This window comes from Triticum urartu, chromosome 4A (assembly GCF_056163025.1).
Source record: "Triticum urartu cultivar PI428250 chromosome 4A, HENAU_Tu73, whole genome shotgun sequence".
Taxonomy (NCBI): domain Eukaryota; kingdom Viridiplantae; phylum Streptophyta; class Magnoliopsida; order Poales; family Poaceae; genus Triticum; species Triticum urartu.
In genome coordinates this window covers 503,318,072-503,330,877 of record NC_141876.1, presented here as the reverse complement: position 1 = coordinate 503,330,877, position 12,806 = coordinate 503,318,072, and the positions used below count along the sequence as shown (strand labels likewise).

The following is a 12,806-nucleotide window of genomic DNA, read 5'->3' as shown; positions in this document are numbered from 1 at the left end:
TCATGTTGTACGCTTTTCGTTTTGACTCCATAAAGGAATAGATGCATAGTTATCTACTTTATTATAACTCTGTGTATCATGTGTATCTATTAACTCTTAATCTGGTCATTGTATGCAACCAAGTGCCGCCTAGTTCATCAAACCAGCCCAACAACATGTCACTCTGCAGTCAGTCTATATACATCCTATCAAACTATGCACAAAACATGAATTTTGGCAGTATTTTACTCATTCATGTCCACCTCACAATGACCCTAAAATGATGCAACCTATCAAAACCGTCAGAAAGATCCACGGAGGTGGCACGTTCGGCGTATGGTCCTTCCCTTGGCTCCATGATGACTCCGAGAGAAAAAAAAAAGAGCAAAATCCGGCTCGGACGAGCTGACGAGCACGCTCTACGGCCTTCTAGAACCCTCCTCCCCTTTCCATAACAGAGTCGAACATCGCCATCACCTCCTTCCATTTCAGGCCTCCAGCCTCCGATCTATACCCCGATCGAGCCTCGCCGGACGGAGGCGCCCCCCATGCCACAGCCCTAGCGGCGTCAATCTCACCAGCCCAAACCCCGCCGCCCGCCCGCCATGTTCGGCGTCGTGTTCCCGGACCACACCTTCCCGCTGGACGCCACCGCCTTCGCGCAGGTCGCGCCGGCCTCCTGGCTCCTCGACCTCTCCACGCTGTCCCTCCCCTCCGCGCCCCGCTCCGCCGTCGTCTTCCTGCTCCCGCCCGCCGCGGCCGCGCTGCCCCCGGGCAAGGCCGTCGCCGTCTACTACCAGGCGGCCGCCAACCGCCCCTTCGCCTTCCTCGGCGCGCTCGGCCCCGCGCGCCCCTCCGCCGCCCTCCAGCTCCCGGAGGCCGGGGACGAGCCGGAGCCCCCCGCCGGGCCCGCCAAGCTGGGCGTCGCCGTGGAGGACGCCGCCGCGCTGCCCTCGCCCCCCGACGAGCAGCGCGCCGAGCGCGTCGCGCTCCGCGTCGGCGAGAACCTCTTCAATTTCATGCAGTCCTTCTGCGCCGCCGACGGCGGCAAGCTGGTGGTGCCCACGGATATCCTGGACCGCTGGTTCCGCAAGTTCCAGGAGAGGGCCAAGAAGGATCCCACCTATCTGAAAAGCTTTGACTTCTGAAACCAAAGCTTTAGGTATTCCTTCTCCTACTCTCAGTGTATTGGTTACTCCATTCTTAGGTTCCTTGGGTGCGAATTGGTACAGGAATGCTTAGTCTCATTGCAGTACTCCTGTACCAATTAGTGCGGAGTAGGAGTTACAAGGGCAACACCACCTCCCTGGTAGTTTAAGATCGTGATCTACAAGAGGGGCTGAGGGGGAGATGTCCTAAAAAGTGTAGTGTTCTTGGGCCTCTTAGTTCGTCAGCTATGAGATCTGGTGTTAATTTGCATTGTTTGTGCGAGTTCATGACGTTGATTGCAGCATAATATGAATATGCCCCGGTGAGATGTGTGCTGATAGAAGCTTGATGTTAAATATATCCCTTTATGGAAAAATGTTGTTTTAAGAAGCACGTCTTGTGGGAGAGAGATTGGAGATTGAATGTTTGTGCGTACTGACGTGTAAACAATTTGGAACTACCAATTGCTTTAAATCTTGATTTAGTATTACAACTGAACCTAATTCGAATTGGATGTCAGCATGAAGTGTATGTTTTGAGGACGTATTAGATTCTTCGTTACTCATCTTTACTCCTGCAAATATAACGCCCTAGCCCAAATTTGATTAGTGCCTTGTGTGTATTACCCCTTGTCCCCTTCCAAGGGTTGATGTCACTGGCAACATACCACTAACTGGCAGATGCAGCATACTGCTAACTGGGAGATGTCTAGGATCACGCATCAGCACATACGTGGTGTCGTTGCCCTTCAAGAGCAACACTCACAGGTGGCCCATGCAGAGAGTTTGCTTTGATACAATCAAACTCCATCCGCCTAGCCTGGCAACCACCATGACCCCTCCATATCCTGAACTAAACCATTCAAGAAACATATCCGTAGAGCAATCTTGAGTTAAGGACTTATACTAACTGAGAACCACGGATAGACACGCAAGCGTAACTACGGCACCTTGATAAGAAAGTGAAAAACCCATCTTTAAAATCTAATGTTCAGTTCTTCTCAGTAAATATAAATGTCTGATTGTTCCAACATAAATTATATAGTACCAATCAAATTGAACTTGTGCAAAATATGCTGCCAAAAAAATTATTTGATTCTAAATTTAATTAATTACCAGCTGGTAGTTGGGCACAAAGGAATTTACTTTTGCCATCCATGTTGAAGTATGGGCATAATTTTTTCCAAACCTTTGACGTACTACCCACTACAAGTGGAGTAATTGGGCCATCCGGAAGTGAAAAACCTATCTTTAAAATATGATATTCAATTCTTCTTGATAAAAATAAATGTCCGATGGTTCCAACATACAATATACAGTACCAATCAAATTGAACTTGTGCAAAATATGCTGCCAAAAAATTGTTTGATTGTAAATTTACTTAATTACCAGCTGGTAGTTGGTTACAAAGGAATTTATTTTTGGCATCCATGTTCAAGTATGGCATATTATTTTGTCCAAACCATACTACCCACAACAAATGGAGTCATTGGGTCATCAGTGGATAACAAGGTTGTCCTGAAAACTCACGACAAATGGAGTCATTGGGTCATCCGCGGATAACAAGGTTGTCCTGAAAACCCACAACAAATGGAGTCATTGGGTCGTCCGTGGACAACAAGGTTGTCCTGAAAACTTATGTGGGCCATCAGCCAGGCGAAGAAACGGCATATTGGTTCAGCCTGCCCCCTCCAAAACTTCCGTGGAGAAAAAGAAGGGTAGAGCGTCTGAACTGAACGGTAGGCAGAAGCCACCGAGTACACTCCAGACGCTGTCCACACCAGGATATTGTCCTGACTGGCCGCTGTGAGCTGTAGCTGCAGGGTGGGAATGTTGTGCAGAATTACATGTTAGATTGTTAAATATCTGTCCTCCGTGTCCCTATACATAAATGAGACTTGCTGAATGTTGGAGTTTTCTCTGGACTTGGTACCATTGTTGGGTAGGGTAGACATCTGGGGTATATAAATGTCAATCAGTGCGGTAACCTGTTCATCTTCTTTGTCTCCTTACAGGAGAGACCATCTCAAAATCTTGGCATGATCATATATGAGGATATGTTCTGCCTACCCTGAGTCTTATGTATTCAACTGGATGTTATGGGTTCAGTACATATTTGAAACAAAAGCACGCCTGAATTTTTTTAGTTGGAATCGTGAACTGGTTTGTTCTGTGTGCTTGTGACATACGGTTATTTGAGTGTGATCAAGTGTTACTACTTTTCCAATCTCAGTGCAAGCCTACATTATGCACCTTCTGCAAACTGAAAGTGTCTTTGCACCTTAGCTTCAGAAAAGGAAGACAGAAAAGTGTGCTTTTGTTTTGTCCATCTAATTTCTTGTCTGGATAGGAAGATGTGAACTAAAAAACAGGCTAAACTATGAGACTTTCACAAGCTTACTAAAATTTCTGTTCAACAGATTTGTGCCAAACCTATTATTTTGTGTGTCTATTTCTTTATTTGGTACACTGGACCATACCAGTTTATTTACTTTGTTTGGCTGTTATTTTGCAGGTTATATTGCAGTTGCTCTGCATGCATATGTGATGGGCAGGAGGATCTCGATCCTCCTATGTGTTTGTTTGTACACAAATTAGCATGCCTTGTAGGGAGTAGACCAAATCAAGGTTGCCAATCCAGCCTCTGTCTATTTGACAGTTGTAGTGAGAGAAGCGTCAACAAAAACAGCCATAGTAGATTAGCTGGTGTAATGCAACAAACAACAGATCTTGTTAGCAAACTGTACAAAATTCCTTTGGTTAATCCTGAGCATTTTGTTCTAAATTTTCAGTCATTTTGTTCGAGTTACCACTTCCTCGAAGATTTTGGATGAAGACAGGTTTCTCGAAACCGGCAGATCTTCTGGTGAATCTTGTTGTGACTCGTGAGAAACTTTTGACTCGCTGATACATTCTTCCTTCAGCTTTCCTTTTTCTGTAGACCTGTAAAATCAGACGTGTGTAAGTTGTTTTAAGCCGGCATTCAGACAGGCACTGGCAGCGACATATCTAGCTGCTGGAAACATATGAAATCCGTTCTGGAATTTTATAAGTACTCGGTGAGAAACATAAATTGTTTTTTTGACCAGAAAACAGTAGGGAAAATCCCTACTGCATGTCATTTTCATTAAAGTATAACCAAAGTGTCCAGTTACAAGTGCAATAGAGGGGTTGCACAGGGTCAGTGAGTGTTAGTAATTATTACATGAGTCTACTTATACACTATCTATCCATGATCTCATTCCTTCTTTGATGGTGGGCTTAGCCCTCATCATTGTAGAGTGGAAGGTGTCAATGAATTCTTCCTTGCAGTGGTTTATTGAACATTGAATTCCTTTGAAGATTTTTTCATTTCTTTGACGCCATATGCTCCAGCACCCAGTAATTAATATCTCCATGAAAAATGCAAGGTTGTATCTTGTGTTTAGCATCAGTGATCATATTGTGAATATTTTCATCTGTGTTCCATTCAATCCCAATGCTCCACCAGAAGCTTTGACTGAATGAGCAAAGAATAAGTGTGTACGGTCCTCCATATTACTCCCTCCGCCCCAAAATAGGGTTGCTAGAGAGCGAGGCGGCGGCGCTATTGTGTCTCGCTGCGTGGTCTGTCTCTGTTTCGATGAAACAGATCGAAGGCGGCCAGATTCAATCAAACCAGTAAACAGGTCAAACCGACCGAAGGGCAAAATCGTCCTACAAAATATTACGTGCGGGCCCAGACCTAAAAATTGAGCTAAAAAGTTAGTTTGTGCCATTTTATCTATCCATGAATCAAAGGTGTGTTATTTAATCCAATAAAAAGAAAGGTGTGCTATTGAGTCAAAGTACGAGAAAAAATGTGTCATTTTATCAAATTGCTCCCCAAAATAAGTGATTAGACTTAGAGGCTGTTTGGATCGGTACCTTGAGACACCCTGCCAAAAAGTTGGCGTTGACCTGTCCGGCGCGGGCGTTTGGATGGCCACTAAATAATTGGTGCGTCCAGGGCGTTTGGATGGCCACCAAATAATTGGTGCGTCCAGCCCTTCCTAGCTTTGCTAGTTCAGTTTCACGCCAATGTTTTGGCTAGATGCGGGCGGCGAAATCGGTCGCCAATAAATTGGACTGCCCGCGGTTGACAGGGCCAACAGAACGTAATCCAAACAGTTTTAGTACAAAGTCTAGCCACTTATTTTGGGACGGAGGGAGTATAATCCTCGCATAGTGAGCACTGAGTGTAATCCAGTTGCATGTTTTTTCTGGTTAATAGATCACAGGTATTGACCCTGTCATGAAGCATGAGCCAGCAGAAAAATTTGTGTCTTGGTAGGCAGCATGATTTCCATATCCAGGTAAATGGTGGAGGGGTGGGGTTTGATGGGCTCATTACTGCCTTGTATACTTTTTTGGTGCTATATCCATAATCACCCCATATGAACTTACATATGTCCATGTCCTGATTGTTCCTGATTTGTTCCAATGAGTTGCTGACTTGTATGAGCTGTTGATGTGCAACATTTGATCGAGGTAGCTGGAACATGGAATAGTAATTGTCTGATATTTTTGCCTTGTGCATTGAGATGTTATCATCATCTGCAAATGAGTGTAGCTCAGGGGATCTATCCATTATAGGTTGGCCACTCCATTTGTCTTTCCAGAGTAGAATGGTATCACCATTTCTGGCAATGCATGTGGTGAGCTTGTTATAAATGTCAAATAGAGTAGCTTCATACAGTCTCTCCACCAGAATGATCCCTTGTTGTTACATGATTGTGGTGCAATATCATTATAATAATGTGCTTGCCAGACTAGGTTAACCCACGGTATATCAGCATGTGAGTAAAACTTGTGTAGCTGCTTCAGAATCAGAGCAATGTTCTATGTTTGGAGATTGAGTACTCCCAGTCCCCCTTGTTCCTTAGGTTTACATACCATTTGCCAGTTGGCCAGACAATTTCATGAATAGCATTCATGTTTTCATATGTTGCAACATCATATTTTCAGCAGCTGGACGTGCCACTGCAAGCGCCTGTCTGAATGATGATGTTTAATTCCTAGAGGCAATAATACATGCTCCAAAAGATAAAGTGGAATACATCAGGTTCAACCTGTAATGTAGGCTGAATACAGGATACAACACCTTTATGTGATATATGGGAAAAAATGGACCATCTCTTCTTTCACATCCAAAACAATGATACACAACTAGAAATACTATAAAGAGAAAACAATTAGCACAAAACAAATACATTGACACCTTTCTCATGTTCCCTAACCACACACCGATCAAACTCGCAGCTGGAATTAAAACACCACCACAAAAGTGCTAGGTCATGTATCTACAAGCAACCCTATCTAAATCCTGTCCCAATCTTGGTCACACATTAGCATGGTCAATGGCTAGCACACAATTGCCCAATCTTGACGGTAGCCTTCACCGCAACCCTCCCCGCCAAGAAAGTCTTCTTCCCTGATCAGAAATGTCATGTTTACAGACCAAGATCAGCACAAGTTCATGCAACAGATCCTGGAAATCACTTGTAACAAAAATGTTGGGCGATATCATACTCAGTGCAAAACCAATGGAGAACCAGGCTCGGAGCCGCTAATGGAGGCGAAGGATGACATGCTGTCATCCTTGGAAGCCGTAGAGAAGTTGAGTGGCGCCGCCGTCATCCTCCTGTTCTCCTTGAAGTAATTGTTGTACCGGCCAGAGTACGAGCGCGGTGTCAAAAGCTCAGGAGTGGCACTGCCCGCCGACACCCGGCGGGGCATCGGTGTCATGAAACCAGCCCCGTTTCCATTTGGATGATGCCCGCTCGTCCTCCTGTTAAAACTGCTTGTTTTCCTTGGAACAGACTTGGACCCAAAGATCAGCTCCTTCTCTTTAAGCAATAGATTCTGCAGCTTCTTCTGGTCCTGTGGTAAGAGTATGAACAAGAATGATGACTTTTGTTGTAATTCTATACTACAAGAGAGAGTACAGGCCGTGAAATTTATACCCGGTATCGTTTCTTATCTTCCTCCTTCTGTACTCTTCTGAGTTTCTGCTCTTCCAAAATGGCGACCAGACGAACCTTCAGATGCAAATTCAAATGCGTCAGATTTAGTGTGCTTGATTTCTGATAATCATGGTGAGCTAGCTCAGTGACTTACCCCGTCATATAGAAATGGTGTATTGCTTTCATCCTCCCAGGCAAATGTCTTGTCTATCAAGTTGTCAATCATAGCTGCAGAATAGATGTAGCTTCCGATCATATAACATATCAAATGCGACGTGGATCTTTTTGAAAAAACTAGGAGGTAGATTGTGCTTATGAATCATGGAGCTCAGTTGCTTCAAAAACATTATATGGAAATCACTACAGTGTAATTCAACTGAAGAAAGGGAGACTCACTTGGAATCTTTTGAACGAGGACCCTCGCTTTCTCTGCACGCTTGAGATTCAAATGGGCACCCCTGCCGGCACTGTACCTGTTATCATCCTGCAGTAGGACATACGCAAACATTAAGGAGGACGTTAACTAAATCATACCAGAGCTGCGCTGTATGATGTCAGCCAAACTTGTATCTGAATATATTGAATAAAAGCATACCTGATTGTATTCCTCAAGCCAAGTCTCTTCATCACAGGCCGATAGCCATTTGTCTACTCTCTCCATGATATCTTTCCTCGTATAAGATTCCTCATTTGCTTTTGCAATTTGCGCTTCGATGTTGGAGAGAAGTTCGCAAGGATCCACTAGACCTGCAAGTGAGAAGGTTCTAGGATCGTTCAAGATATTCAGCAGGGGCATTTTACAGACCGTATGCGCAAGAGAAAAGGGATCAGTGGGATAAATACCAGAATCGATTAGAGCAACGATCTTCTCTGGTGCTGTGCTTGTATCAGGCTCCATATGTGCATTTCTGCAGATATTTTCTAGCTCTACCCTTCTCTTAAGAACAAGCTCCTTCATTCTACTCGCTTTTTGCTTAGTTAGCCTTTCGACTTCCTCTTCTGTCTGAAGAACCAAAGCATAAAACTATAAGTTTGAATTGCAGGTTACAAAAAAGTGAATAACTTGATAGAAAGTTGGCAAACCTCCTGAATTGTCTCTAATGACAGGACACTGGGAGAAGTGATCTCTTCCTCGGAAGATCCAAGAACAGCGGCTACTTCACTGAAATGTCTCCTCTCTTGTTCTGTTGACTCCATCAGATTCCATAACTTGTGGAGTTTCCCCACAATTTCTTGCAACTGAACACATCAACACAATACAAGTAGTCAGAGAGGCGATGAGACAAAAACTAATCGCTGCCATAGTTTCACTAAGAGGAATCACCTTCGAGACTCTGGTCCTCTTTTCTGCTTTGAGCTTCAGGATAGTCTGAGTAAGACCTTCAAGGGTGCTATCACTGATATTCGTCGAATTATCTGAGTTGGTTCCATGCAAACTTGGATGCACATCCTTAACTGTCTTTGCAAAATCCATCCCAAGCACAGCGCATAGGCAGTGGACTTCATCCACATATACAAATACTTTCTGAAGGCGATCAGACTGAACAAAAAGGGAAAAAATATTTAATATAACACAGCCAAGAAAAGAATTTAACAAAAATAGCATGAGTTATCATTTCAACTGTATAATTCTTATTGCTATTAGTGTGTTGGCAACAAATGTTTCTAGTTGAAGCAGTAGAGAAGCGTACATCGGTTATGATGGTTCTACGCAAACGGTCAAACCTATCTGATTCTGATGACTGGATTGAAGCGGCATATACAAATAAGTAGTATTTTAGTCAAGGTCATTATTACCTTTTCTTTTTGTAAATTGCGTAGCTGCATTTGAAGATCAGCAAGTCTTCTGGTTGACAAGTCATGATCATTGGTCAGACGTTTGGACGAACCATCATCATGCTGACAATTGTGATCAGAAATTTGTGCATTTATCGTCTCGATTTGCGATTGCACATTTGAGAACTGTTTGATTCTTTCTTCTTTCATGGCCCTGAGATCATCCAAGAGAGGCGTCACTGCAGCAAGTTGTTCTTTCAACGATGCATGCTTTTCATTCACCTGAAAATGAGAATTCATATTACTAAACAGCGGCTTATACCAATTTCTTCATCTTGTACAAGATGTCAGCTGCAAGAGTTTTAGTTCCAGCAGCACTAAACATGAATCTTGATGATTACAAACAGATAATATTTATGATACACAAGATCATAGTATTTCATCGTTGTTTGGAGCACTTCAGTAATGTATCTTAAACATTTCAAGAGCAATCACTTTGTGTAGGTAGTTGCCAGTGTGACCGGAAGGAATTTACATGAAAGCACATTGTACTATCACTAGGCAAACACGTCATGTGTTGCATAGGTCGACTTGCATGGAAATGGTGATTCTAGATGAGTAATCCAAGTAGCCTTGAATAATAAGAAATCATCGAACTCATTAGGTCTTTGACTAAATAGATGGTTAACCCTTGTACAGAATTACAGAATATAACCAATCTCTATACTGCCTTTCCTTTTCTTCTAATATTGCCCATCTCCATCCATCATATGGCCAGAAACCAACATGCTGACTTAGTTGTTAATGTCACATCTTATCATCAATAGCTTAAAAATGACAGCCAACTGCCGGAATACGATATATTCTGCACAAGGTGCAGCATGACATCAACAATGATTTCATCACTTCTTGTACACAATGAACTACCAATATCTAAGTCTTTGTAAACAAATCAGCACTTAGAATAACATGACAAACGAGTTCATATTCAAGAAGGTCCATTGGTTAGAGGCCTTGCGCAAGAGAAAAAATTAGAGATTACAACAGGATATGCATATACCTTAAATTGTGTAGTATTTTCACCTATCGAAGCCACTAAAGCTTTAAGCTCTGCTTCTTTGGCCATCACTGACTGGCGGAGCTGGCTTCTATCAGCATTAGCACTGTCGACCTTCCGACGATACACACGCATACACTCCGCCTCGAGTTCTTGGAACATCCGATCTTTATCTTGTTCCTGCTCCCCGATCTCCGTCCATATTTGCTAAAAAAGAAGCCATGTGTCAGGTAATCAAACATGAGGAACAGAAACAATGCAAAAATAGAATCTGAGTGTGTAATATTTATAAGAAATTAAGTGTCTGCCAGTACCTAATAGCATCTATGATAATCAAATAACGTCCACATCATTAAAATCAAAATAAACAAAAAAATTTCTGGTGTTACACCCCACGTTTTAGTGAATGGAACAGAACACCACAAGCAACCAAAAGACCCTACTGGCACTCTGGCAGGACTTCTGTTGGATGTTGAACAAGCAACCTGATTGCTTGACCTTTAACCTTCCAGGCCTATTCGATTTCCTTTTTTCGTATACTGCCTCCTAATAAATTGGGAACACAGCATTATTTTACTTTTCTTTTAACATCAGAGGGTTGCATAGGAAGTCCATAATAGTTGTAAAAAAAAATCTCCCCATTTACGATTTTCAACCTAAGCATGCTTATTGCTGTTATGCTTGTAGGAATATCGAGTGATAGATAACATAAGATTTATACCAGCAGGCAGCAAGCATAAAATTATTCTGCTTTCTGGTGCTACAGCAGACAGTGGCTTCAATCATTGGGACTCAAGCAGTGCTATTTTTAAGCCCCTTTCACCTCAAACAGTTCAAGTGGGAAGGAAAAGTAGATCTCTCTGTCTCCCTCACCTCTCAAGATTCAGAAAACCCGACGGTAAATGAAAAGTTCCACCTAAAGCTGAAAGGAAACTATAAACGGAAGCAACAGATTCCCACTGCTGTTCTGAAAATCTCACTACATATCTTTTAAAAATCGCAACCTTTTATGGGAGAGAATACCAGAAGCTTGCGACTGAAGAAAACAGAAAAACAATTGGACTTTTTATGAACAATCCTGGGGAAACATCGTCCTCGTCTTTATCTTTGAAAAAACGCGGGCAAATTAAATGCATCAATCAAATCCAGACGGCTCAAAATCTGCAACCAGCAACATACCAGTACAAAATTTCACTGCTCCTTATAACTATCACAAAACTGGCAACATGATTGGGACGAGCGAGTAAATCAAGAAACCGGCTTCTTCCAAATCTCCCAAATCCGCATGAAAAAGCAGAGAACAAGCAGTAAATCGAGCAACGGATGCCGCAGACAGAGACCGCATTTGGTTTGTGGGGGAGGGACGCACCTCGAGCTCGCGCAGCAGGGCGCCGCACGGCGTGTCGAAGCTGATGCTGCAGCGCGGCGGCTTGTCCAGCCCGTACCCGCCCATGGCCGTCTCGCCCATCTCCTCTCTCCAGAAGGAGGGAGTAGCTGCAGGAGAAGGGGACACCCCGGCAGCGCCCTCTCGCTGTACCCGTCGTCCTCTCCTCTCGCCTCCTTGGTCCTGCTGTCCTGGCGAAAGGACCGAGAATTCCAAGCCCAATGCCCGGCGGCCTCCCGGTATCCGCAACCACCAACCCTTCCTCCCTTCCTCTCTCTCCTCGCGGCACGGCACGGCACCCCTCGGCTGTAGGAGAGGGGCAGCGGTGGTTGCCGGGCTATATATGGATCTCAGTCGAGTCCAGTGCAGTTGGTGAGAGCGCATACAAAAGGGAAAAGAGAGCGAGGTGGTGATAAGGCGGGCGAGAGGTTGGAGAAGAAGACGACGACGGGGCGGAGGGGAGTTGCCCGTGAAACGCGAGAAGCGCAGGGGCGCGCGTGCATGCGATGCGAGGAGTTGCGAGCGAACTGGGAACTGATGCAACGGACAGAAAAACTACAGCTGTTTTCTCGATCCGGTCTGATCAGCAGTTTTGAACTCTTCTCTCTGTTCGTTTCCGAGAGGGTTTTGTCGGTGAAATGCGGCGACAAAATCTGAGCTTTTGGCGTCGTATGTATCCAGGTTCTTTTTACTGCTGTATGTATTTTTCATGTGTGTTCTGCTTTTATTTACTGTAACGTACGGGTTTTCACGTGAAGCAGTGGGTGCACGCTTGGAATATGGTGCTAGCAACGATTGGTATGATCAGATGTGCGTTGTAAAGTGTCAAGATGTGTAGCTGGGTTATTCAAAAGATATACTCCTATGTCGCACCTTTTGTCCTTTGTGTATAGAGCACAATTATCCGAGGAAATGTGTGCTTAAGCCATTGTGATAAACTTATGGATCACGGTCGAACGTATGTCAATTAGGGCATCTCCAACGCTAATCCGCAAAGTTGTTTAGACATCTGTCCGCCAGATAGGTGATCAGTCCGCGAACATTGATGTGAAAGCCGGCCATCCAACGTTGCACCGGTCGGATGCACAGGGCATCGTCCACGGCAGCCATGATGCATGTGCCGCCGTGGTCCCCCGCGTGCCCGCCTGGAGCAACTCGCCACTCCTCGGGGAGTTGGTTTGGAGTGGCAAGTTGTTGAACGACGCGCCGGCTTGAAGTTTCTGCCTCCATGAGCTGGCCTGCAGCGGCCTGAAGCGTCGAGGGAGGTGGAGCAGAGAGTTCCTTGGCTCGTGTCCGACGGGCTCGACGGGCCACCCAAATGGCTTTTATGCCGGGGAACTCGTCTTCCTGCTCGTTGAATGCGATGGAGATTGTGGAGAAAATGGTGCAAGGAGGAGATGGGGTGCGATTTTTGCCCGGCGTCTGACATCGTTTAAATAGCGGGGGGGGGGGGGGGGGGGCGGAGGTAACCGAAGTTG

The 12,806-nt window shown here is 44.5% G+C and overlaps 2 protein-coding genes across 2 annotated transcripts; one reads left to right on the top strand and one right to left on the bottom strand.

Moving 5' to 3' along the window:
- Positions 1–372: 372 nt before the first annotated feature.
- On the top strand, positions 373–3,918 carry LOC125552364 (hikeshi-like protein). The gene is made up of 2 exons (XM_048715879.2): positions 373–1,141; positions 3,643–3,918. The coding sequence occupies exon 1, from the start codon at positions 585–587 to the stop codon at positions 1,125–1,127; it is 543 nt and encodes a 180-aa protein (XP_048571836.1). The 5' UTR covers positions 373–584; the 3' UTR covers positions 1,128–1,141; positions 3,643–3,918.
- A 2,320-nt stretch (positions 3,919–6,238) lies between these two features.
- Positions 6,239–11,895, bottom strand: LOC125552363 (65-kDa microtubule-associated protein 7). Its single transcript, XM_048715878.2, has 12 exons — positions 11,314–11,895; positions 9,948–10,151; positions 8,909–9,169; positions 8,436–8,651; positions 8,195–8,350; positions 7,955–8,114; positions 7,707–7,858; positions 7,508–7,595; positions 7,266–7,339; positions 7,112–7,186; positions 6,678–7,028; positions 6,239–6,579 (listed from the first exon to the last, which is right to left on the bottom strand). Exons 1-11 carry the CDS (start codon positions 11,710–11,712, stop codon positions 6,678–6,680), a joined length of 2,136 nt encoding a protein of 711 aa, XP_048571835.1. The 5' UTR covers positions 11,713–11,895; the 3' UTR covers positions 6,239–6,579.
- Positions 11,896–12,806: the final 911 nt, after the last annotated feature.